The sequence below is a fragment of the Carcharodon carcharias genome, chromosome 6, assembly GCF_017639515.1.
Source record: "Carcharodon carcharias isolate sCarCar2 chromosome 6, sCarCar2.pri, whole genome shotgun sequence".
Lineage (NCBI taxonomy): Eukaryota > Metazoa > Chordata > Chondrichthyes > Lamniformes > Lamnidae > Carcharodon > Carcharodon carcharias.
Window position 1 is genome coordinate 6,204,291 of NC_054472.1, and position 26,991 is coordinate 6,231,281.

The 26,991-nt window shown below is 47.0% G+C and overlaps 1 protein-coding gene across 1 annotated transcript in view; it reads right to left on the reverse strand.

The window, feature by feature from the left end:
* LOC121278985 (angiopoietin-1-like) overlaps positions 1–26,991 on the reverse strand; it is a 151,242-nt gene that overhangs the window by 35,762 nt on the left and 88,489 nt on the right. The window contains exons 4-5 of the mRNA XM_041189675.1: positions 21,899–22,131; positions 11,523–11,644 (exon numbers count right to left, since the gene is read on the reverse strand). Coding sequence (XP_041045609.1) covers positions 11,523–11,644; positions 21,899–22,131 — 355 coding nt within the window. The remainder of the gene's footprint in view (positions 1–11,522; positions 11,645–21,898; positions 22,132–26,991) is intronic.

Genomic DNA, 26,991 nt, shown 5'->3' on the forward strand with positions numbered 1-26,991 from the left:
GCAAAAACATCAACATAGTCTAGATGGGCGGAATGGCCTGTTTCAATGCTGTAGGCACTCTGCGCGCAGTTCTCCCATCGGGGACTAAGTCCCATGGCAGGGAGCGGGGATGGGAGTGTTTCCCTGTGCGAAGGCCGACAGGAAATCTCGCGAAATTTTCCAGCCCCAGGGTCATTAATTATGCAGCCGACATCTTGTGCGGCAGGACAGGCCAGATGGTGCACACCTCCCTGTCATACCCTGGCACCATATTTAAAAGGTGCCCAGGCATCCACTGTCTAAAGGAGCCACGGAAGTGTCTGAAAGGGTCAGTGAAGGTCCAGCGCCAAAGGTCAGTGACACCTCCCTGCGCGTCCTCCTGGACCATGTCAAGGTCCGGAGGAATATCCTGTACCCGACTGATGGGAGGAGGAGGCTGAGCAGGGACACCAGCCCTGCACGGGCACAGATGGCCAATGCCACCAGTACCCAGGCTGTCCAGAGGAGGTGGGCAATAGGACCAACAAGTCCAGGGGACCCTGGATGTCAAGGGATACAGAGGATTGGATAAGGGGGAAAAAGGAGACTATGGCAGATACAGAGGGCTGAAAGCAGCGGAAACCTAGAGGAGTATCGAAAGTGTAGGGGGGTGACTTAAAAAGGTAATTAGGAGAGCGAAGAGGGGGCATGAAAAAGGAAAATCCCAAGGCATTTTATAAATATATTAAGGGCAAGAGGATAACCAGGGAAAGAGTAGGGCCCATTAGGGACCAAAGTGGTAATCTGTGCATGGAGCCAGAGGACATAGGTGAGATTTTAAATGATTATTTTTCAGCAATGTTCACTATGGAGAAGAACAATGTAGGTGTAGAAATCAGGGAGGGGGCTGTGATATACTTGAACAAACTGGAACTGAAAGGGAGGAGGTATTAGTGGGCTTAAAAGTGGATAAATTCCCAGGCTCAGTGAGATGTATCCCAGGTTGCTATGTAAGGCAAGGGAGGAGGTTGCAGAGGCTCTGACACTAATTTTTAAATCTTCTACAGCCACAGATGAGGTGCCAGGGAACTGGAGGACAACGAATGTGGCACCATTATTCAGGAGGGGTAGTAGGGATAAACCAGGTAATTACAGGCCAGTGAGACTAACTTCAGTGAGAGGGAAACAATTGGAAAAAATTCTGAGGGACAGGATTAATCTCCAATTGGAGAGGCAGGGATTAATCAAGGATAGTCAGCATGGTTTTGTCAGGAGGACATCATGAATAACAAATGTGATTGAATTTTGAGAGGAGGTGACTAGGTGTGTAGATGAGGGTAGTGCAGTTGATGTAGTCTACATGGACTTCAGTAATGATTTTGACAAGGTCCCACATGGGAGAATGGTCAGGAAGGTAAGAGCTCATGCGATCCAGGGCAATTTGGCAAATTAGATCCAAAATTGTCTTAGTGGCAGGAAGCAGAGGGTGATGGTCGAAGACAAAAACAGAATTACCTGGAAAAACTCAGCAGGTCTGGCAGCATCGGCGGAGAAGAAAAGAGTTGATGTTTCGAGTCCTCATGACCCTTCAACAGAACTGAGCAAATAAAAGGAGAGGGGTGAAATATAAGCTTATATGTGTGCAGTTCTGGCCACCACACTAAGGAAGGATTTGATTGCACTGGAGAGGGTGCAGAGGAGATTCACCAGGATGTTTCCCAGGCTATGAAGAGAGACTGGATAGGCCAGAGTTGTGTTCCGTAGAACAGAGAAGGCTGAGGGGGGACCTCATAGAGGTATATAAAATTAGGAGGGGCATAGAGTGGGTAGTTACGAAGAAACATTTCCCCTTAGCGGAGATGTCAATAATGGGGGCCATAGATTTAAGGTAAGGGGCAGGAGGTTTAGAGGGGATTTGAGGAAAAATGTTTTCACCCAGAGGGTGGCTGGAATCTGGAACACACTGTCTGAGGGGGTAGTAGAGGTAGGAACCCTCACAACATTTAACAGGTATTTAGATGAGTACTTGAAATGCCGTAGCATACACGGCTACAGGCCAAGTGCTGGAAAATGGGATTAGAATAGATAGGTGCTTGATGGCCGGCATGGACACGATGGGCTGAAGGGCCTGTTACTGTGCTGTATAACTCTATGACACAATGACAATGTCACAAAAGAATGAACGACCTCATTCGCTCCCCCGAAGTAAAGCTTCAGCTGCTCCCACCAACCACAACGTGACCATATTTTTAAAAACTCATTCACAGGATGTGGGTTTCACTGGCTGGGCCAGTATTTATTGCCCATCCCTAATTGCCCTTGAGAAGGTGGTGGTGAGCTGCCTTCTTGAACCGCTGCAGTCCATGTGGTGTAGGTACACCCACAGTGCTGTTAGGGAGGGAGTTCCAGGATTTTGACCCAGCGACAGTGAAGGAACGGCCGATATATTTCCAAGTCAGGACGGTGAGTGACTTGGAGGGGAACTTCCAGGTGGTGGTGTTCCCATCTATCTGCTGCCCTTGTCCTTCTAGATGGTAGTGGTGGTGGGTTTGGAGGTGCTGTTGAAGGAGCCTTGGTGAGTTCCTGCAGTGCATCGGTACACACTGCAGCTACTGTGCGTCAGTGGTGGAGGGAGTGATTGTTTGTGGATGGGGTGCCAATCCCATATGTAAGGGTACAAGGGTCTCAGTGGCAACAGCATAGTTGTGCCCCACTGACCCACTGCAGTGCATCCACTCTGGTGGGGTCACCACTGTGCCTTCTTTACCCTTCCACATACAGGGATGACTGAATGGAAGTGGAGGGGGTGGGGGGGGAAATGGATTCAGGCACAGGGGGGCACCAGCAACCTCCACAAATCAGAGGCCTGCCTGAGCCTTCTCCTTGCATGTGAATGGAATGAGCGCTCTGGGGGGAGCTGGCCCACAACCCTTCAGGACAACTTGCAGCACATTAATACCATGCCACACAACATGGCCAACATTAAGAGTGGTCGAATGAGAATTGAACGTTGAAATATAATATACAAATGGATGCAACATACAGCTTCTCTCAAACATCTTTTCTGTTGTCTTTGAGCAGGAGAAGATGAGGCACAAGTGTAGGGAATGGGAGGAGACTGTGGAGGTGGGGTGGTCGGGTGGGTGGGGAGGTTGCCCACATCTGAGGCTCCTCATGGAGTTTGAGGTCAAGGCAGCTCAGTTGGCAGGCATGAAGTGGAACCAGGCAGTTGGCGATGCAGACCTTGGACTTGGGCATTCACCCAGTATAAGAATCCATCCATCTTATAGATAGATATCTGAGGGTCAAATGTGCCTCCATATTGGAGGTACCTCATTCTGCCACTTGATCTCTTCTCTCTCACTTACAGGTGCCACCAGGAAGAGGCCAAGGCCTGAGGATGAGGATTCCCTGTCAGGCCTCAGCAGGAGCCTGAGCCCAGAGAGGAGCCAGGAGAGAGGGGAAGAGGGGAGATGTGTGCCTGTAGAGGCATCATAGCAGATACCTGCATTCTCCACCAGCACAGAGACGCACACCTTGGTGGGTAATAGTTCAAGATTAGGAAGGGTCTCACAATCTGGTGGTCATTGCACAGACATGTGTCCACAGCGAGGAGGCAGGGTCAGCCGAGCCCACCAACACTCGGAAGAGTGCTGGGGAAGGGGCATCCAGAAGGTCCAAGTCCGATGATGGGCCTCTGGAGTCGGCCTTCCAACTAATGATGGAGAGCCAGCAAGAGGCGGGTGGAGATCACACAGAGCTGTTGGAAGCTCTCATCAGAGTGGCACTTGAGTCAGAGGAGTGCATCTGCCTGCCCTCTGATGTAATGGTGCTGAACTGTGTGCACTCTGAAGTCTCCATGGCGAGGCTGGCGGACTTCATGGAGAACCTGGTCCAACAGAATGCCCAGTTTCTGCCGGAGATGCATGCAGACCCTCATTCCATCGCTGTAGCCATGGGGAAGCTGTTGCAGTTGGCACGTCAAAGTGGGATGGGGCACCTTGACCTCCCTCCAGGTGCCCCTTCCCCTCAAGGAGTCAGGCCAGGGCCTTAGGGCACCCTAAGGGAGGAGAACCAGCAGCTGGACACCCCTGGGTCATCGCTCAGGAATCACAGAGGTTGTCTGGACCTTCTGAGCCCCCTTTGCCTGTGACCCCTTCAGCCTCATCCTCTGTGACCACAGAGGGAGCAGCTGGCCCACGGTAGGACAGATAGAGGAAGCTCGGCTCTCCACAGGACGGCCACCAAAGTCATCCAAGGCAACAGGGCAAATTAGTCAGCAGGCCGCTGCAGATATTGGGGGAGTGCCTAGGAGAAGGGGTAGTCCATGAAAAATATAGAAATTTTGATCACAACTGATTGCATGGGTGAACAAATCATTATCACAAGTCTAACCTCTGTAAATATAATCACTTGCACTGCTATAATGCCTACTGTGTTTTTTCTTGAGGCTTAGCGAACACCCTCCACCCCATCACTGGCCCCACAAGCACCTCTTCTGCACACAGCTGACCCCCTCCCCTCAGTGTCTGCTGGGAGAAGAGTGTGTGGTATGTCCAAGCACTCTCCAACGCACGCTGATCTTTCCAGCAAACTCATATCCCAGGTCTCTAGCATGGTCAATGCTGCCTGCGGGGCTTCCCTTTCAGTTGTCCAGTTGAGGTGACCTGCATCTCCGACCACCCACTGACCTGATCCCCATGCAGAATCTCGGTCCATCTAACACCAGGCTCTGCTTATTTCGATTTCACCAGCCTGGTGGTTGTCACTAATTTTCCACCCTCCGGCATGATTTCCCCTCCCCCAGTCACCCACACCTTTTCCCCCATCACCATTGACCACCCTCAGCATTACCTTTGACCTCCCCACTGTCACCCTCCAATCCGAACTCTTTTCCTTTGAGAATGCCCGGGTGAACATGCACATTCCCTTCCTATCCAAAAATCCCACTTCTGGGCACATTTGCTTGCCGACCTCCTCCTGCCCACCACCCCCCCCCCCGCCCCCCCCAGGTCCATGTCTACCTCCAAGTCCCGTTGAACAACACTCACCGCCCCTTCACGCGACACCATCGAATCCTCACACCTCCCACCCTTCCAGCTCCACCTGCCCCCTCTAACATTGACTATTCTCTCCTACGATGCCCACCCTGAGTTCACCTCCCCAGGGGTCCGCAGTTGATTGAACTGACCCGTCCCTGCGAGTCCCTTCACCTGGACATTCCCCCCCACCCCACCAGAAACCAACATGGCCCTTTCCCAACCTCCCCCATTTGTTCCCTGTACCGCATCGCTACACCTCGGTGAAACCCTTTCCTGGACCCCCAAACACCAACTAGGCCCCCACACCCCACTACATCTGCAGTCCTCCCAGCTTTCTTTAACCCCACTGCACCCCCCCACCCCCCCCCCCGGCACCACAACACTCCATCGCCGCCCAACAGTACCTCCTGCTGCCTTCCACCCTGCAGTGCCAAGGTCTGAACCCATGGAGAAATCCCCGGGTGAATGTCCGAACCCATGGCGACATCCCTGGGAGAAGGCCCGAAGCCTGAGCGAGGTTGCTGTGTGCAGAACTCCCACCTCCTGGAAGCTGCTTTGCCGGGGGAGCCATGTGGATTAGGCTGTGCCCGGCGATGCGCGTGTTGCTCCAGGGTCCAGGAGCTGGAGGCCTCCATCTTCTTCTCTTCGGATGTCCGAGAACTGCCCGGGGCCCTCAAGGTAAGTCCCGAATTTTGCACGCCGCGTTGGTCCCGATGTGTCCTGGATTGGTGAGTGTTCTCGCTGGTGTCGCGGAGAATCCAGCGTGGGGGTGGGGGCGGAGGGGGGGAGGGGGAAGATCCCGGTCGGGCCCTCATCTGCATCCAATTTCACGCCGGCCTTCAGTGGGAATCCCGATCCGGTGGAGCGGGCAGCATCGTTTCACACCAGCATGGAACCGATTTTTTGACCTCCCACCAAATTCCCCTCCCCCTGCCTGGCCTTGACCCTGCCGGCAGGGGATTGGGAGAACTTGGTCCAGTGTTATTGTGTAGGTAGACTGATAACTAAGAATTCTCCCCATCATTTGTCCTTATCATTGAAAAGCAACTTTCTGCAATAAAGCATCACTTTATTAGCGTGTTTTACTCTGGAAAGTGGAAGAGGTTAAACTAGAGAGGCCTAAAAACAAATCATTCTCAAAATATCCCCACGACATTTTAGCATTGATGTCCTGCTGATGTATTTGTACAGTGACTTTCACACAGGTCATTTAAGCTGAGAAGTTGGCTTCAGACTCAAGCTAAGCCCATCACTCAATGTTGACAGGTACTTACAAAGCAATAAGAGCCTCCAGAGACTCGGCTTGTTAGCATCAAGGTGATGGATGTCAGTGCTGGAGAATTAAACACATCTCCCAGCCCCTGATCTTAACTCCCTCTCTGCTGGCAGGAGGTGGGTAAGGGATGGCGGGGGTGGGGGGGTTGCGGGGGGGTGGGGGGAGGAGGGGTGTGTGTGCAGGGCGTGTGTTGAAAGGGACTGCAGTTAAAATGACCCCCTGCCTAAAACCCCAATCCGATTGTCTTCCCACCAGATCCTGATTGTAACCCACTGGATCAGGCAAGGGGTAGAAACCCACAGCAGGGCAACTAGGTCCTTCTTTAAATACACAGGTGCTATTGGGACCCAGGCCGTTCATTAAGTCCGAGGCTTGAGCTGGGTAGTGAGTTAGCAAGGAGACATCCCACCAAACCCCCCCTACCCTCCACACCAACCCCCCTCCCGACCCCCACCTCCCCACCCCCATCCCCCCCTTCCCTGCCTATCAGGAGGGGACTGTGGGCCAGGAGAGTCCCAGCATGGTGAGCTTTCATGAACATTTTTGGGTTTCTGTAAGAGGACCAGAAGGAGCAAGAGTTTTGGGTCTAGTGGAATCCTCGGACTTTCCATCCCTTGGTTAAAAAGAGAGGTTTGAAGGGACAGAGAGAGAGAGAGAGAGAGGGAGAGAGGCAGACAGGTGGAGAGGGGCTGGAGGAGATTACAGAGAGAGGAAGGGGCGAGGCCACGGAGGGATTTTAAGACAACTGTACTTTTTTTCTGCCACATGTGAACATCAAAGAATTCTGAATGAACCAGCCCAGTCTACCATATCAAGGCAGCAGCAGGTAGTTTTTTACTATTAACACATGACTGCAGTCATGGTAAGAAGCCAGAACTGTCACAAAGTCCTCATAGTATCATTGTTGGAGGGAGACACTTTCAGCATCGCAGCAGCGAGCGGTGGGTTAATGCAAAGTTAACAGCCTGTCCTGGACTCGAGGAAGTTTAATAAGTGTTGATAATGTTATTACACCAGACACAATTCTATTGAGAGTCAATGCTGATTCGGTGTGAGCACTCTGAGTTTAAGATGGTCAAATTACATCGCACACCAGGAGTGTGAAACTTGGCATAGTCACAGGACTAAATTACACATTACTCTCTCCCAGACACCCATTATTTTTACATTTGCATCTTATGATCTGGATCAGTGCAAAGGTTGGTGAAATAAGCTGCTGAAATGAAGATCAGTGATGTGAGGCTGGGAGAGGCTGACGCAGAATCGAATTGTGACCTGTTCCATCAGACAAGGCACGGCAAAGGGAATTCTCAACCTCGTTTTACCCATTTACAAATTTGCGCGTTTCTTCCTGATATTAAGAAGCGGTTTTAACTCCAGAGTGAAACTTCCAGTGGGTGAGGGGAGATGGGACTTGAGGCCTAGATTTCAGGCCTCTGGTGTTTTAATTCCTTGCTTTGCTACCAGGACAGCCTGGGAAAAGGGTGAAGAAAGGTTGCCAGGTGGCAATGATTGGACAGCTCTTGGCCGTTCACTGACAGGTAGGTGGGGAAAGGGGGAGCGGTGGGTGGGTGGGTGGGGGTGGATCTGAGAGTGTCTTGTGGGAGAGAGGGGAAGTGAGGGTGAAGGGGAAGAAGGAGAGGAGGTGTAGGGGATGGAAGGGGGGAGGGGAGTTGTAGGGGAGGGTGCGGGGGAGGTGTCGGATTGGGTAGAAGAGGGGAGGTGTAGGGGAAAGGAAGGCGGTGGGCTTATGGCCAAGGGGAGGGGAAGGCGAAGGGAGTTGAGGAGGAGTAGGGGAGGAGAGAGGGGATTACTCTGGTCAGGCTTGGCTGCTGGTTTCCTTGAGGCCTGGAAGATGCACCTGCTCCTCCTAAACACACAGGCCCAAAACCAGAGCCCTCTGACATCACTATCCCTGGTATTTTTACAGCGACTCTTTCTGGGGTTCAGCCCAGCTCCCCAAGGATCCGCCAAGATAATTCAAGACTTGCTTCTTCTGGGGCAGCTCAGCACGTGGGCACACGCCCAACCCGCTCCAGCGTAAACTAATGCGCGATTTGACATCGGGCGAGCGTCCCAACTTCATCCCGTTCTCACGCGATATTCCGGTGGGCAGGCAGTAGTGCACCCACTGACAGTTAAGAGGGGCAATTAAGCCCATTTAAAGTCCCAACCTGCCCCCCCGGAATTTTTCACTGTCCGTCCCACCTCACAGGAGAATCTGCCGGGCGGACCTGCGCCTTTTGGATGAAACATCGTCCAAGGATGGGGCGTGGTTTCCGTTATTAAATTTTTTTTTAAAATGAAAGCGTACGGATGGATTTTTCATCGTGTATATGTTCAGGTGATTGATCCTGACGTGTGGGCATTTTTCTCAAGATTTTAAAGTCTTTATATATGTGGCTTTTAAATTCTCCAGCTCCCTGAGGGAGCTCTCTCTCTCTCTCTCTCTCTCTCTGCCTTCAGGGAGCTTTCATTCCATGCTCTCTAATCCCTCCCCCCGCCACACCAACACAGCGTCCGCGCTGACCTCAGCACCCACACCCACCCCGGCAGCGCTGAGCGCTTCAGCCCGCGTTTCCCGCTGACTGCCCGTTCATTGGCCGGCCGGTGCGGAAGTCGCGATCGGGGGCTGATCGCCAACCTGAAAACCAGGCCCCTGGGCTTCTTCAGTTTCATCACCCGTTGGGGCTGGTCGGAGTGAGAATGGCCCAGGCTTTGGCCCAAATGGAGATCAAGGCCCTACTTACATCACAGGGCCCCAATGTCCACCTTGAAAGGGTGAGTGGAGGGTGGGGGTTTGGGGGGGGGGGGGTGGGTGGGTGTGTGTGTGTGTGTGTGTGTGTGTGTGTGTGTGTGTGTGTGGGGGGGGGGGCGAGCGCTTGAATCAGGCAGTGCATTGGACACACGATCCATGAGTTAGGCCCCCTTTCAAAATGGTGATGGCCGCATTGCCCATAGAAACGGGGCGGTGAGTTTCCTGGCGTCCAGTGTAAAGGCCGCTATCCTCGCCGTCAACCTCAAGTGGATAGGAAAGTAACCTGAGGGAGTTTATATTCCCATTCACCAGCTTCTGCTGGGTAAGGTTAAAATCGTCCTCCCCTAATTACATCAATATAATATCAGCGCTGTACAGTCGGCTAGTCAGGGGCCCAAAATAAACTGTTCATCAATTTAACTTCCAAAAACTTAACTGGGATTATGCGGGTTTTGGGCTAAGCATGACAAAGGCAATTGGCTACAACAAGAAATTGCATTTATGTAGCACCTTTAATGAAGTAAAACATCCCAAGATGCTTCGTAGGAGCATTATCAAACAATAATTAACACCGAGTCTCGTAAGGAGAAATTAGGACAGATGACCAAAGGCTTGGTCAAAGAGGTGGTGTGGTGACAGAGGCATAGTTGTAACGTCACTGGGTGTGTAAACCAGAGGCCTGGGCTAATGCCCTGGGGACAGGGGTTCAAATCCCACCACAGCAGCTGGTGAAAGTTAAATTCAATCAACAAAATCTGGAATTGAAAGCTAGACTCAGTAATGGTGACCTCATTGTTGTAAAAGCCCCTCTGGTTCACTGATGTCCTTTAGGGAAGGAAATCTGCTGTCCTCACCTGGTCTGGCCTGTGACTCCAGACCCACAGCCATGTGGTTGACACTGAAATAGCCATTCGGCTGAGGGGCAATTAAGGATGGGTAACAAATGCTGGCCTTGCCAGCAACCCCCACATCCCAATAAAGAAAAAGAGATACATTTTAAGGAGCAACTTAAAGGAGGTGGGAGAGGCGGAGAGTTTAGGACTTTGGCAGCGGTTGAGCGCAGAGCGTGGGGGAGCTGAATTTGGAGGAGCACAGAAAGGCAAAGATACTAAACCTTTTCAAAACTTGGGAGCGTGACTTCAAACTGAAAATTCAATTTATAGCAGTGGAATTAAACTAAAAGGCCATTGCTCAAATGATGTGGAAATCACCAGCATTTAGCTAATCCATCACTTAGAAAAGTAATAGGGCATTTAGAAAATATCCTTTTCAGCTTGCAAAGAGTTGATGAGCGTATTTATCAATTTCAACAATTATTTGTGACTTTCAGGCTAATGTATGTTCTTAAGAATTTGTTCCAAGATGCAGGAATTGACCAACAAATGAAATAATTGCTTCTTAATTGAAGAAGGAAAACGAACACATGAACTAGTTTCTGGTTGATTTAATCTTGGCCCACGTACAATGTCTGTAACTCTGCCTCTCAGGTTTCAAAGCCTGTGTGTGTCTGTGTGTGCGTCCGTGTGTGTGTCTGTGTGTGTGTCCGTGTGTGTGTCTGTGTGTGTGTCCGTGTGTGTGTCTGTGTGTGTGTCCGTGTGTGTGTCTGTATGTGTCCGTGTGTGTGTGTCCATGTGTATATCTATGTGAGTGAGTTTGGGAGTTCGATTGCTGGCCAGTATGAATTGGTTTTGACTCTGCACTATATCATGTAATGGGACAAGTCACCAGAGGTTAAGACTGCACAGAACAACACAGAAAAGAAAGACTTTTCATTTTTTTACCCCAGACATGACAAACCTGGGAATGCTTGACTCCCAACATTGAAAGTCACACAACGGTTGGCAGGAACATGTCATCATCGTTGGCTCAGCTTCTGGTGTACCCAGTTAAGGCTATGACCCAGCGAGAGGATGTGGCATCGAGATGAGACTGGAGTGCCCCCCACCCGCCCCCCCCACCCCCAACACACACACACACACACCCCCCCCTCCCCCGCCGGGCCAATACTGTCCTCTCCCACATTTGACAGGTGAGTAGGAGGTACTGAGGAGCTGGGGTTTGTGCAGGGAATGTGGCATCCCACATGGAGGAGTCATTGAACCAAACCTGGAGGCTGCTTGGGCTATCCCTGGCCCAACTGAAATGTACAGGGAGGAATCCAGTGGGAATCCAATGTCGGTTTCAGGATCCTTCACCATAATGGATGAAAAACCCATCGGAGCTTGTCACACACACCTTGAGAATGGCGTCTTGTTTGGTTTCGACAGCAGAATAACTTTAAAGAGGTAGCTGGAGACTTGTGTAATAAGAACACAAGGGTAAGTTTTTATAACATGCCTGTAGCTAGGAGAAGCAGGAAAGTTATTCTGGTCTCCACATTAACACTGCCTGTTGCTGCCATTCTGCGCTCACCACTAACCTCAGCCCAACCCTGGCATGACCCGCCTGCCCTCTCCTCTCCTTCCCGGTTCTACCATGAGGCTCTCACCTTCTTAGGCTCTGACATGTCATTGAGGCGAATGGTGTAGACCCCACTCATGTTGTGGCCGCTCTGATAGGCTTCTGCACAGTCCCGGAATAATTTCTCCTCTCTGGTGCCTTTCATTGGAGCTGGGGAGAGAAGAGGTGAGACTGATCATCCAAGGCTCTCATAGGTCTGGAAAGGAGAGGAACTACAGAATGTGGTGTGTCTGAATCCTGGAGAACTGATGAGTTGTAACATACTGCAGTAGGTGAAGGGGTCTGCCCCTCTGATTTTACCAACTTTGCCTAGTGTTCTGTCCATGTAAATACTCAAATGTTGACCAAGCTGCTTTGATTTCCAAGCCCTCTAGAGCTGAAGTACGACATTGTCGTGAATAGGACATTAAAACAACATCCTGTCTGCCCTCTCACATATATGTAAAAGATACACACTATTTTAAAGGAGAGCAGGGGGAGTTCTCCCTGGTGTCCTGGCCAATATTTATCCTGCAATCAACATCAATAAAAACGGAATAACTGTAGATTATCACAATGCCATTTGTGGGACTTTGCTGTGTACAAATTGACTGTTGCATTTCCTGCATTAAACAGTGACGACTTCAAAAAGTATTTAATTGACTGTTCAACGCTTTGGAGTGTCCTGAGGCCGTGAAAGGTGTTACATAAATGTAAGTTCTTTATTTTTTCTTTCTTTGTTTTCCAAGTTATGAATTATTCTTTTTATTTGATTATCCTAAGATGAATGGCTTGCATCTGGGTTATTGCATTGGTTTAATAATGTTTTGGCAGTTTGTCATGAGCTGAAGAATTAGAGAGCAAGAGTTTAAAGGTCATTTACAGACAACTCATAACCATAGAGCGTGGTGTTGTGTTCTGATTAAAGTTGGTCTCTCTTTTGTTTTTGTCAGTTATTTCCCTTCATTTTAATTTATTGGATTGGTTTAATCATCTGTATTCAAACTGAATTAATGGAATGTTTATATTTGAATTGAATAGCTTGCTCATGAAACCAAACCATATTGATTAGGGCAATACTGATAAAATGATTCACTGCGTTCCAGATCTGCAGAGAGTCACTGAGGTGTCCCTGTCTTTCCAGTGACTTCGTGTTGGATCAGTTGAATTTTGACATTTTCTGTGGAATTTGACTGTTAAATTGTCCTGAAAAATTTATTCGATGCTATATAATGTAATAGAATTCCCAAGGGAGCTACAATTTGCTGTACGAAATCCTGTGTGGATTCCACTCTTATAGAATCCAATGGGACTTGTAAATGGATTTAGGCTATTTTGAAAGAGGTCAGAGAAATTAGCCGTGTACAGGATGAGAGTGAAGTGATTATAAACTCCTCAGTTGAGAGAACAGTAAAAACACACTGTTCAAGAGTTTATTTTAAAAATATCTATTTGCAAAGTCTGCTCTCTCCATTCAGCTTAATTGAAAAATAAACAATTTACTTATGTCTGTTCTCGGTAGAAAGATAAGGAAGGAAAAGGCAATGGTATCTTTTTCTGATCACATAAGACATTCCTTATGTGTTCTTAATCTTAACTGATCCATCAGCGCAATGGGATTTGGCGAGAAACTGTCCAATACAATTAATGCAGTTATTGGCACTCACAGACTAACTGGCAGAACTGAACCTCGAAAGTGCTTCAAAGCAGAGTTATTAGAAAGACTAACAAACAGAAAGGGCTGTGGTTATTGTATAACATGAAGTGGGATTTCACCATCCCCCCATTCCCCCCCTAGTCCTTGCCAATCATTATTCCCTTGTTTTTTCACAGATCTCAACATCTGGAAATAATAATTGCATATGGAATGATGTTAATTGATAGGGATGGCCACTATAAGAGAGGGAACATTTAGTAAGTGTGACAGCAAAGGAGACGTGGTGTGTGACTGTCTAATACAACAGGGCAACACTGAGCCTCTCTGCAGAGAAAGGATATATGTTTCCTACAGAGGTGGGGGGGGGGGGTTACTTTTAGCAAGTGGATTTGAATTTGCGTATCAAATATAATTAGCATAATTCAGATTTCTGTTTACCGTGTGGTCAATAACTGTGAATGGTGGTGGGAGATTAATCCAACTTTGATAGAGGCTTAAAAAGGGTACATCAACTAGCCATTAAACAACCCACCCCATTCTCCTTTACACTGAAGTCAACAGGTGTACAACAGGATTACAGCAGGAACACAATTGGTGTACAGTGAGCATACATTGGACGTACAGTAGGTGTATAGTAGATGTATCTTTGATGTACATTAGGTGTACCTTGGATGTATATTGAGCGTACAGTGGGTGTACAATAGATGTACAGCGAGTGGCCAATCTGTAACCACCAATTTTCTGCCATTAAATGGCCCCCAGAATAATTTTTAAATATGCACATTCCTACCCGGCAAGCGATTCTCCTTCCCATGCCCAACAAACAGATGGGTGCCCTGTGTGCCCATTTACAGCCTGTCTGATGGGGCTGGGTGTTAAAGGGGCAGCCAAAGTGCCTCCTTAACCCCTCTTCCACCTCTGCCCCCACTCCAACCCCAATGTTTCAGGTTGACTTTCCCCCTTTCTGCCCGTGACTGGGTTCTTACCCTCGCCACCTCTCCTTTGTGACTTTTCTGCTTGTCTTCCATTCTTCCCCAGTGTGGTTCGCATTCATTCTCTCTCATTGTTGTCTCTGTTATCTCTCCATTTTCCTCTGAGTCTATTCCTTAACCTTTAAGGCACCTTCTCCTGCAATTTCCTCATCCCTCCTTTCCCTTGTCTCTTGCTGGCTTTGGATATATCTTCACATCTGTTCCTTTACTGAATTGGTGAACTCTCTTCCCCAAGTTGATGCAACATAGAACCTTTGTATTTTCTGTTATTTTAAATAACACATCACTTTAAATATACACAAAAATACTGTGGTTGACTTTGGAACTTCTTAAACCAAGGATATTGCTATGTCAAGTCTTATAGGAATGTGGCTTCTCTCTAATCACATTTCATCACACTGATGTGATCTATTCTGTGACTCGTCCATGTTTGAGTCAACATCATGTACTGAACTTCCTGTTGTTATTACAATGCAGGCAACTCTACTCCCATGTTGAGTGATGTTATTTAATGTGGATTTTTTTTTTTTAGAAAACGTTTCCTCCAAATTAGTCTCCCCACAGGACCACAGCTCTCAATGATCAGCCTGTCAATCAAATCATGCAGGACTCCACTCAGATGGGGAATGATTCCAGCTGCTGTATTTAAGATATGAACAACACCATTATTAATGCGTTAGCTTGTATTTAAGAAAACGAGGAATGGTCTACAGGGATTATCCATAGAAAAGATAAATTGGTGTTCCTGTACGCCTTGCAGAACCTCAAAACATCCCAACGCGCTTTACAGCCAATGAAGCACTTTTGAAGTGTAGACACTGTTGTAATGTAGAAAATGCAGCAGCCAATTTGTACACAAATAGCATGTAGTAATGACCAGGTCCCCAGTTTTAGTTTAGTGGTTTTGGTGTAATGATGCAGCAGGAAGCAGTCTCTGTGAGAGTCACCCCAGGACAAATACAGAAGAGAATTCCCTTTGTATCATAGGCTTCAAATATATAAGTGATAAAGAGATGCTAAAACCTCGTGCAAACGTTGTTTCAAAAAAAAAAATTCTCCCCACAGATAAAATCCAGGACCAGTCTTCTCTGCTGGAGGGAGCAAGCTTTACAGATTTTGTTCATATATTAATTGTGTTTAATTGTATACAGGGGCTGGGCATTAACTGGGAATAAATAGACACAGACTGAAACTGTGGTTGTTGGGTTAGGAGGCGTATGCTTGTAAGGTGCAATACTGTAAATAAATGCTTATAATAATGTGAGAAGATTGGCTCCAGTTCTATCCTTTACCAACTGGCTTTCTGGAATGTAACAATCAAGTGAGTTGAGACAATAGCAACAACAAGAACTTGTAGTTATATAGCACCTTGGATGTGGCAAAACTCCCAAAGTGCTCCACAGTTGTTTCCTTACCTTAGAAGAATACACTAGCCTTTGAGGGAGTACAATGAAGGTTCACCAGACTTATTACTTGAAAGGTGCAAGTCTAGGTGGGGTAGAGGGATGAAAGGATCCCAGGGTACAAATACACCAATCACTAAAAGTTGCTTCAGAGTTTAGCAAGACCATTAGTAAAAAAGCAAACCAAGTACCAGGCTTTATTTCTAGAGGGACAGAATTGAAAAGTAGGGAAGTTATACTAAGCCTGTATTAAACTTTGGTTAGACCACACTTCGAGTGCTATGTGCAGTTCTGATCATCATATTATAACAAGGCACTTGAGAGGGTGCAGAGAAGATTTTTGAGCATGATATCAGAAATGTGTGGGTTTACAGACCAGGAAAGGACTGATGGACTGGGGCTCTTCTCTCTTGAAAAAGGCTGAAGGGGTGACCTAATAGAGGTCTTTAAAATAATGGAAGGGTTTAATAGAGTGGATACAGAGAGAGTGTTTTCAGTTGTGGGGAAGAGCATAACCAGAGGCCACCAATATAAGATAGTCACCAGGAAATCCAACAGGGAATTCAGAAGAGGCTTCTTTACCCAGAGAGGGGTGAGAATGTGGAACTCGCTCCCACAGGGAATGGTTGAAGTGAATGGTTAGATCCAATTCAAGGGGAAGCTAGACAAGTATATGAGGGAGAAGGTAATAGAGGGTCACGATGATAGATTTAAATGAGGAAAAATGGGGGAGGCTCCATTGGAGCATAAACACCAGCATGGCCTGGTTGGGCTGAATGGCCTGTTTCTGAGCCACGTATCCCATGTAATCTGGGCTCAGATTTTCCCTGGAACAGCAATTATGGTTGGATTATCATTCTGCTCGAACTTTGCCCTGCCTCTGTGCTGCTGTGCTTTTCTTGCTGAGTCTTCAGAGCCCAGCATCCCCAGAAACGCAGAGTGCAGCGTGCCTCGGAGAGTTGTCGAGTTGGGGGAAGACACGGCACTAGCTGTAAATGTCCAGTGTTAATGTTAATGAGTGGGTGAAAAAGTGAATGGGCAGGTTGGTAGGGTGGGTAGGTGGATGAGGTGGCAGGTGGGTGAGATGGTAAGTAGGTAGGGTAGCAGGGGGTAGGGTGGTGGGTGAGGTAGTAGGTGGATGAGGTGAGAGGTGAGTAGTGCGACAGATGGATGGAGTAGTAATTGGGTTGGGTCAAGGGAGAGGTAGTGAAGTGGCCGGAAGGGTGGTGGGGGGATATCCGTGGGCCTGGGGGTATTCGGTGGGTCAGGGGTAGTCAGTGTGAGTGACTGGGGGTCTGTTTTGGAGTTACCCCGGAAATAGACTAGGTTTTAATCTGTCTAACATTTCCTGGGTAACTATCCAGGTAAGAAGATCGAAACAGTCCCAAGTCTCCAACTCTAACTCAGAATCAGAGACATTTGTGGAGGTCCCGGGGAGCAGGGGAATTGCCCATCGGAAGTTAAATCTTCCTGGGCAATTCCCAGGGATATCAGTGCATCAGGACTACTACAGGGTCCCAATGCACATCTTGAGTCATACTTTTAGTCTCCAACGATTCAGAGACCAGAAGACCTGGACCTTAATTTCTCAAGGAGAGGATTGTCCTCTGAGGAGAGATTGAATCGGCTCGGCCTATATTCCCTGGAGTTTAGGAGAATGAGGGCGATCTCATTGAAACACATGAGCTTCCTAAGGGGCTTGGCAGGGTAGAGGCTGTGAAACTGTTTCCCCTGGCCTGGGAATTTAGAACATGGGATCACAACCTTAGAATAAGGGCTCATAGAACAGAGAAGAGGAGGAATCTTTTCACTCGGAGGGTTGTGAATCTTTGGAATTCTCTACCCCAGAGGGTTGTGGAGGATATCTAAGGCTGAGGATGATAACGTTTTTGGTACAAACAGGGAATCAATGGATATGGAATAGGATGAGAAAGTGGAGTGGAAATAATAATAACCATGATGTAGTTGAATGGCGGAGCAGGCTCGAGGGGGACAAATAGCCTACCCCATCTCCTATTTCTTACATTTTATGTTCTAATTGTCTACAGTTTTACTGTGTGTAGTCACCCTGTTGAGTTATCATGGATAGTCAGAATCTTCCTGAAGTAGTCTGATTGCTATAGGAAACGAGGAAAGTTCTATTTGTAAAATTGGCCAGAAATTTTCACTTAATTTTGTTGTCTCCTCGTGATTTCAAATGACATGGGTTGGGGGAGGGCTCATGGGGAGGGGGATCAATGAGTTTAATTGACAGGGCAACTGCAGTTGGGCTGAAGGACCAATTGTCATGTTTCCCTTCAAATATCCTTCGGAGAATGGGAAAGCTGGGAAAGCCTGGTGGGTAAACCTTTTCCTGCTCTGGGATTGCCTGTCGCGATTGCATGGTTGCAAAGGCGAGACCTTTGAAAACATTCCCGAGATGGTCCAGGTGCGTGGCTCGGGGTCAGCGCATCACCCGATGACCTTAGAGTGGAACCAAAGCAGGTGCAAGATGACACGCAGAAGAACGCTCAGCTCCATCTGTCATCAATACTCTAGCCTTCACAAATCTGCATTGGGATAGGCAGAGATCAGAAGCGGTTCATATTACCCTGCCAGCTCTGTGCCCTAAGCCTGCCACCCAGGTTACAAAGCAAACTGTGTTATAGCCATCACTTTGATCATTGGATCGTGTCAGCTGCACTGAATCCATAGTTGGGAGACTCCCTGGAATGTGAAGGAAACACTTTGTTCTTAAAGCAACACCGAATACAATTCAGCAATTTGATTGAGGCATTAAGAGTAGTGAAGAGATCCAGAGAATAGGTAACCATCACTCACTGGGTAGTCATCTTAGATTGAATTGTTCACCCATCTTTCATTTAGCCCATTCTGGGAAAATAAAACAGGTAGAAAAACCCACAATGAAAAAGGAAATTCTGGGAAATAAAATTTCTGATATAAACCCTTCATTAGGACTAAAATCTGACAGACAACAAAAAGACGCAAAATGTTACAGAACGCATCATAAAAAGACCAGACACTGCAATCAGAGAGATTAAACGAATGGTTCCTGGACTGCAGGTTACAAACTATTCATCAACAGGAACTAGAAGATGAGAGAGAGGATTCCGTCAGTGAGACAAAAATAGTGTTTAAAGGGTTTGTAATTCTGAGCCAGACATTGATCTAGGGATTGCCACTCCAGAGTCTCCAGAAACTAAAAAATTAATCTCCAGGCCACTGCTACCTGCAGACCTGGGGGTGGAAATCACAGGTTGTTCAAAAAATTAATGGTTGTTTTAAATTTTCTTTGGATATTTTTGTTATTTGTTGTAAATATTAACTCGATCCCAAACCAGTTGGTGAAGTATGAAACTAGACATGAATACTTTTCTTGGTAGTAGGTTTATTTACAGAATGCAGCATTACATATGTCTACCTCCTACCTACCAACCCCAAGGCCCCAGCAGTCTCTCTTTGTAAGTACTCTAGATACTTAATTAAACAACGCCATTCGCCTGTGTATCTTAATATAATTAACATAACATTAACTGTAAAGAAATTGGAAATGGAGAAAAATTCTGCTTGACTGACAAAAATCATCCAATCCCATTATGAAGATTTTATTCGCTTTCCGATTGGCATGGGGAAGGTGGAATGAGTTGCAAAGCTAATTGTCATGAATGTGTAGGTGGGATAGTTGGAGGCAGGAGGTCATGTGATGAAACCTCCCCACAGCTAGCAACCCTACTTTGATCCAAACACTTCACCCCTAATATTTTCCCTATGTTGATAGCTCTAGCTGTAATGAGGTGGCACGTCACCACCAGAGAAGGGGTCGATTGGATTAAAGCCACCGTGAAAGTCACTCTGACATAATCATTTATTTTTCAGAATTACAAGTCAGATATGTGAGTTGGTGCAGCACATTGTCAGAACAAAGTGCCAGGGAGACCTTGCCACCTGATGCCCTCTCAGCAGCCTTGAGACACTGCTCCAGATTTCCACTCAGCTACAACAGATAGTAGGTTCATGTGTGCGATTCCATCCCCATGCTAAAAGCCAGAAAGAAGAAAGCTCCCACTAACCACAATGTGAAAATGGCCAAATAATTTATTTCTCCGTGACATCGGTTGAGGGATAAAAATTGGCTAGGGCAACATCGAGATCTCTCCTGCTCTTCTTTGAAACAGTGCCATGGGATCTTTTATGCCCACCTGAGACAGCAGACAAGGCCTAACATCTCATCAGCAAAACAGCACCACCGATAGTGCAGCACTCCCTCGGTATTGCACTGAAATTATCGGCCTGGAATATTTTTGCTCAAGTCGCTGGAGTGGGTCTCAAACCAACAACATTCGGCCTCAGGGGCAAGTTACCAACTTTACCTAGTTGGACGGTCAGCATTTTGCGTGTGTGTGAGTGTGTGTTAAATCTATTAATGCTACTGCTTTGGAGCTGGCAGGGCAAATGAGGTTTTGTGTTGAGCATGGGAGGACGACATGAGTAAGGGGGGTTTCTTTACTGAGATCAGCTGAGAATGCAGACACTCAGTTGTCGATCAAGGTTTCATGAGTAGCACTGTGAGCTCTGAGTCATACACACCTCACTACATCCAGTCTGACACTCCCCAACGCAGGACTGATGGAGCACTGCACTGTCAGAGTGTCAGTACTGAGGGAGCGCTGCACTGTCGGAGGGTCAGTACTGAGGGAGTGCCGCACTGTCGGAGGGTCAGTACTGAGGGAGTGCGGCACTGTCAGAGGGTCAGCACTGAGGGAGTGCTGCACTGTCAGAGTCAGTACTGAGGGAGCGCTGCACTGTTGGAGGGTCAGTACTGAGGGAGTGCGGCACTGTCAGAGGGTCAGAACTGAGGGAGTGCTGCACTGTCAGAGTCAGTACTGAGGGAGCGCTGCACTGTCAGAGGGTCAGTACTGAGGGAGTGCTGCACTGTCAGAGGGTCAGTACTGAGGGAGCGCTGCACTGTCAGAGGGTCAGTACTGAGGGAGTGCTGCACTGTCAGAGTGTCAGTACTGAGGGAGTGCTGCACTGTTGGAGGGTCAGTACTGAGGGAGTGCTGCAATGTCAGAGGGTCAGTACTGAGGGAATGTGGAACTGTTGGAGGTGTCACTTTGCAGGTGAGAAATTAAGTTGAGGCCCCACCTGTCTTCTTGGTTGGATGTAAAAGATCCCCCAACCACTATTTCGAAGAAGAGCAGGGGAGTTATCCTCTGTATCTCTCAACCAACCTCACTAAAACGGATTATCTGGCCATCATCACACTGGTGTTTGTGGGAGCTTTCTGTGTGCAAATTGGCTGTCACGTTCCCTACAGTACAACAGCGACTACACTTTAAAAGTTACTTCGTTGCCTGTGATGGGCACTACAGAAGTGCACATTGGATGCACATCAGTGGAGTAATACCTCAAAGTGCTTCCCACAGAACTTTCTCATTTCTTGCAGAGTTTACCTTAATGTCCAGAGTGGAAGGGATGTCACAATTCTCCACATCAAGGTGAAACTCCAAAGGACAAGCCAAGTTCAGGAAACCAGGCTGCACTTGTCTATTCCCTATAGGTAGTAGAGAGGAACTAGCAGAGCTCTCAAAATGGAGCCAACTGCCTTTGTCTCTTGGCTGGGAATGTTGTGAGCTGTGAAGACGGGAATAGCGAGTAATTTGAATAAAAAAACAAATGGAGTAACTGTTTTAGGATTACACAAAATACACAGCACAGAAACAGGCCATTCAGCCCAAATGGTGCATGCTGTTATTTATGCTTTATTCAAGCCTCCTCCTACCCTTCTATCATCGTAACCCTCTATTCCTTTCTCCCTCATTTGTTTATCTAGCTTCCCCTTAAGTGTATCCACTCCATTCACCTCAACAGCTCCCTGTGGGAGTCAGTTCCACGTTCACTTTACCCACTCCCTGGGTAAAGCAGTTTCTCCTGAATCCCGATTGGATTTCTCGGTGACTATTGCAAATTGGTGGGCTCTAGTCTTAACCTTCCCACGTGTAGAAACACTGGTCGGGATTTTCCGGTCCTGCCAGCGGTGGGCATTGTCGCCTGTGGGATGGGAAAATTTGGAGAGCAGCCACAAGTCAATTTTCCAGTCCCACTCGCGACAATGGCTGCCACTGGCAGGGCCAGAAAACCCCGCGCCCTCTCTTGCTATCTATCTATCTCTCCCCAGCCTGTTGATCCCCTCCTGGCAGCTATAACCTCACAGTCTGGGATCAACCTTGCATGTCTGACCCTTCCACAGACATAAGGCGAAGGAGGTTCCATTCTAGCAGATGGATTGGGCGTTGCTATCCAACCATCTCTTGACTCCTTCTTTTGAGGAATCATTTGCTTTTATGAGTGATTCTTTAGACCCGTCTCTCACCTCCTCCTTGTGAGACCAGTTTGAGGAGATTCTGCACCATGTCTGTCAGCTCTCGTTGTTGTTTCTGCCAGCTGGTGTTGTTGACAGTGGCTCGGCTCAGTCTTGCCTCCAGCTCATCGATGATGCGGCTCTGGCGGAGGACCAGGTCCTGGAGGCTGCTCTTCTCTTGCCTCAGTGCCTCAATCTCGTCTTTATGCCGGCCTTCCATTTCCAGAAGTTTCTGCTCCAGAAGGCTGAGGAAGTGGGGGTGGGGAGGATTGAAAGAAAGAAAGAAAGAATTGCATTTGTATAGCACCTTTCACCACCGCCAGAGTCCCCAAAGCCCTTTACGTCCAATAAAATAATTTTTCAAGTGTAGCCACTGTTGTAGGAAACTCAGCAGCCAATTTGCGCACAGCTATGATCCCACAAACAGTAATGTGATAATGACCAGATAATCTGCTTTAGTGATGTTGGTTAAGGGATAAATATTGGCCAGGGCACTGGGGAGAACGCCCCTGCTCTCCTTCGAAATAGTGGTCATGAGAGATCTTAGTCGCGAGAGCAGATGGAGCCTCAGTTTAACGTTTCATCTGAAAGACGGAACCTCCAACATTTCAGTGCTGATTACATGGAGCTACTATGAAGTTTTCCGTCTGAATGAATGCACAATTTACAATGGGGCAGATTTAGGACTTTGGAATTCACGGCAAGTTACAGGTGACATGTGAGCTGACTGGTATATTGAGCACAAAGATTAATTTGCACAATTTTCAACCCGTCCAATTTACTGGCAGTGGTAACCAGGTTGAGTTCACTGGTTGGTAACTCAGTTAACTCAGTGGTAGCCAGGATGAGTTAACTCCATTGCCCAATGCACATATGTTTCCCTTAAGTGTAATATATTGTGGTATGATTTACATTATTAATGTAACGTGCAAATATTCTGCAGACCTGGTTCTTCATGAATTTCACTCCACGTTTGTATTCTATTAGACTGGGACCAGGAGCCATGAAAATTTGTAATCTGACCCTGGATGAACACTGAGCAATAGAGAAACAAAGCGCATTATCTCACCACCTCAGTGTTTAAATTAACGCTTCCATTGCACAGCAGATGTGGAGAGAGCCAACAGATCAAAAAATCGGTTCCATCTGTGTTTAAAATTGGTACGTGGAGAGGGGAAAATGCTGCCTATTTCCCAGTTCCCTATCTGAACAATGGCAGATGGGAATGAAAGAGAGCCTGCAATGAGTGGTCTGCATTGATAGTTGATCGAGAACCAATAATGAGGAGTCCTCACTGAGTTGATCAAGAGCCTGTTCTCAGGGACCTGCACTGATGGATTGAGAGCTGTAATGAGGGGTTGCACTGATAGCTGGTTGATAACATTTTTTTAAACTCATTCATGGGATACCAACATGCCCATCCCTAATTGCCTTTGAGAACTGAGTGACTTGCTAGGCCATTTCAAGACAACCACATTGCTGCAGGTCTGGAGTCACATGTAAGGATGACAGATTTCCTTCTCCATTAGTGAACCAGATGGCTTTTATGACAGTGGTTTCATAGTCACTTTCAATTCCAGATTTTTATTGATAGAATTGAAATTTCACCATCTACAATGGATGGATTTGAACCCAGGTCCCCAGTGCATTACCCTAAGTCTCTGGGATATTAGTCCAGTGACAATACCACTATGCTACCACTTCATTAAGTAATGAGGAAAGTGCACTGGTAGTTGATCAAGAGCCTGTAATGAGTGGCAGGAACTTCATAGCTTTTGAAGAGGCTGAACAGTTTTAAAATAATAAGCCACAAAATTAAATTGAAAACAGTAATTACCAAAACCATTGTCATTCTTCAAAAAATATTTTTTAAATCTGTTCTAGGCTGTACCAGAAAACAACTTTAGCCAACACTTCAATTGTCGGCTTTTGAGACAGAAGAAATTCTATTAAAGGGCTATAATTTTGCTATACATAAACATCCAAAAAGCAATATGTTTACTTCATCTGTAAACAAATATGTACTTAACATGGAAGCATGCAACATGATGAAACACTGCATTTTTTGTATGTGACATCAGCACAATATGGTTGGCAAGCAGCTACCCTTCTTCCTCCATCTCTCCAAAGGAACCAAATTGTCAGATACTTTTCCTCCAATGCATCTTGCCAACAACCATCATCTCTAAAACAGATTACCCGGTCATTATCACCTTGCCGTTTGTGGGGGCTTGTTGTGTGCAAATTGGCTGCCGCATTTCCTACATTACAACAGCGACTACAGCTCAAAGAAGTATTTCATTCGTTGTGCAGCACCCTGAGACTTCCTGAGGTGGTGAAAGGTGCTGAAGAGAAATGTAAGTCTTTCTTTAAATGCAAGGAAATCTATTAAATGCTCAGTGACTGCATTCTTTTTGTTTTAGTCATGTATCAGTGGGGATAAAGAAAACTAGGGCTGGACAGGGAAAGTTCCAGAGCTACATTGAATACTGCAGCAACAATGCATCTTAAAGTTGATAGCAATCCAGAATTTAGAAATGACATTAGTAAGCAAAGCTCTCATCTGTCAAAATAATGCCTTAACATGCTTAAGTGATCTTGGATAAGAACCAACTTTAATTAAGAAATATCATATTTCCTTCTTTGAGGGAACTAAGGAGTAATTTTTCAAAAGACTGGGATTTTCAGAAGGTAATTTTTCATTAAAGTGTTTCTCCTCCACTGAAGTCTAGAATGTGACACAACTCTGCTCTCCTTTCCCCGAGCCATTCACTGGAACAGGAACGATGATCAACTTCACACCTCAGACCAGGGAACCCCCTCTCTGACCACCTCCCTCTCCTGCTTCCTGCACCACCACCGCCCCTTCCCATTCCCCAACCCCCGTCCAACTCCACCACTGCCATAACTTTGAAAAACAGCTCCCTTCACACTCACGCTGGGGTTATGATGTTCTGTCCCGAGTATTTAATACAGAAGTAACCAGAGGGCACTCGCAAAGGAAGTAGAAATATTGCAGTGCTGTTGCCAAACATTCCTGTGTTGTTACCCTTGTGAAGTGCTCATTAACTTAAAGCACAGATTGATTAATAGCATCAAGCATTCGGAAAGTTATATATGTGGATTCTAGAAATAAAAACTGCCTCAGACCCAGCTAAAGTTTTCCCTTCAAGTCATTCAATTCAGATTTATTTTTCTTTTACTTTCAAACATTGGAATTTGCCCTTCGGTGGGAAAGGTGAGCTGTCCATGCAAAGAAACAAGTTACATGGCACTTCCGGCAGAGAAACTGTCCATTCAGCCCAAATGGTCCATGCTGGGGGTGTTTAAGCTCCTCCCACCCCACTTCATTTCAATCCTATCAGAATATCCTTCCATTCCTTTCTCCCTCGAGTGTACATTGAGCTTCTCCTTATACACACCACAAGGAAATTGAAAAGGCCTGAGTTCTTCAACGGGGCTCTTCCGCAAGTGATGGTCATGGTTTGTCATTTTGAGCTGAATCTCCACAGAATAAAATAATTTTACCGTGTCGGTTTAGCGATCAGCTGGACTCACAGTTAGACTGAACCACAGTAGCCTTCCGGTCCAAAGCTGCTTCGCTCAGACCCATTTCTCTAAAATCACTGGTTGAAAATTACCTTGTCCTTCCTCAGTGCCTCCAGGAGAAATGTAAAACCAACAACACCACATCATTCTTTTTAACCAATCTCATTAACTCTTGAAAATGATCAGGGATTGTTTGGAGACCAGAGGACACAGATTTAAGGTGATTGCCGAAAGAGCTAATGGGAGAGATGAGGGGGAAATAAAATGATACAGTGATTTGGAATGCGTTGCCTGAAAGGGTGGTGGAAGGAGATTCAATAGAATCTTCATAAAGGAATTGGATAAATACTTGAAGGGGAAAATTTACAGAACTATGGGGGAAAGAGCAGGGGGAGTCGAAGTAACTGGACAGCTCTTTCAAACAGCCAAAACAGGCACAATGGGCTGAATGGCCTCCTTCATTGTGATAAAGTTCTACTATTCTATGGTTCTACTAAAAATATAACCACTGGTTGATTTTAACTGGTGGAATCTGGTGTGCGTAGGGAAGCAACACATTGGCTGAAACAGAAATCTCACCCAGCAGCACCCCCGCACCACCCCCCACCCCCCCCAACCCCCCCACCACAACCAACCCCATGACCCCGGTCAATGCTGGTGGGAATGATGTCATAGCTGGTTCATAGCCAATAACGTTGCCAGTTTATTACCCCCTGGACAATCCCATACCCAAGTAAAATTCTCCATAGTCTTCAATGTGTCAACTCTTTGAATGTCCTATACTAAAGGTGCTTGGACTCTTGTCATACCTCATATTTTCTTGGTTCACTTATTACCCACTGACTGCATTTCCTATCCTTGCTCAGTGGGTGGCATGTTCTCCTCTGACTCAGAAGGTTGTGGGTTCAAGTTCCACTCCAAAAACTCAACCCCCAAATCCGAGCCGACACTCCCAGTGCAGCATTGAAGGGGTGCTGTACTGTCAGAGGTCCTGTCTTTCAGATGATTTGCAAAACTGAGATCCTGTCTAAGGTGGATGTAAAAGATTCCATGGTGCTAATGAAAGAGGGAAGGAGAGGTTCTCCCTGCTGTCCTGCACCAATATTTATCCCATACCCCTACCTATAAACAACAGACCTGGACATTATCACATTGCTCATTTTGGGATCTTGCTGTGTACAAATTGGCTGTTGCATTTCCTACATTACAATAGTGACTACACTTTCAAAGTATTTCATTGGCTGTCAGATGCTTTGGGCTGCCTGAAGTTGGTGAAGGCCACTAATCAAATGGAAGCCTTTTCTCTTCCCTTGTCTTCTCCTGAATGGCTAATGAGGTCAGATTTACGACACCCCAGCCCCAACCAACGTTCCTGGCAAGCTGTGCATCTCTGCAGGAACCCGACAGACCCCGGGCAAGTCCCATGCAGGTCGGTCCCCTCAAGTTACCATGCGTGGGCATGCAAAAAAATTTAAAGAGTCCACACACTTAAATAAATCTCCGTGCACTCCATAAAACAAATGAGGGGGAACGTTGGTCCTAACTGTGTGCTTTGG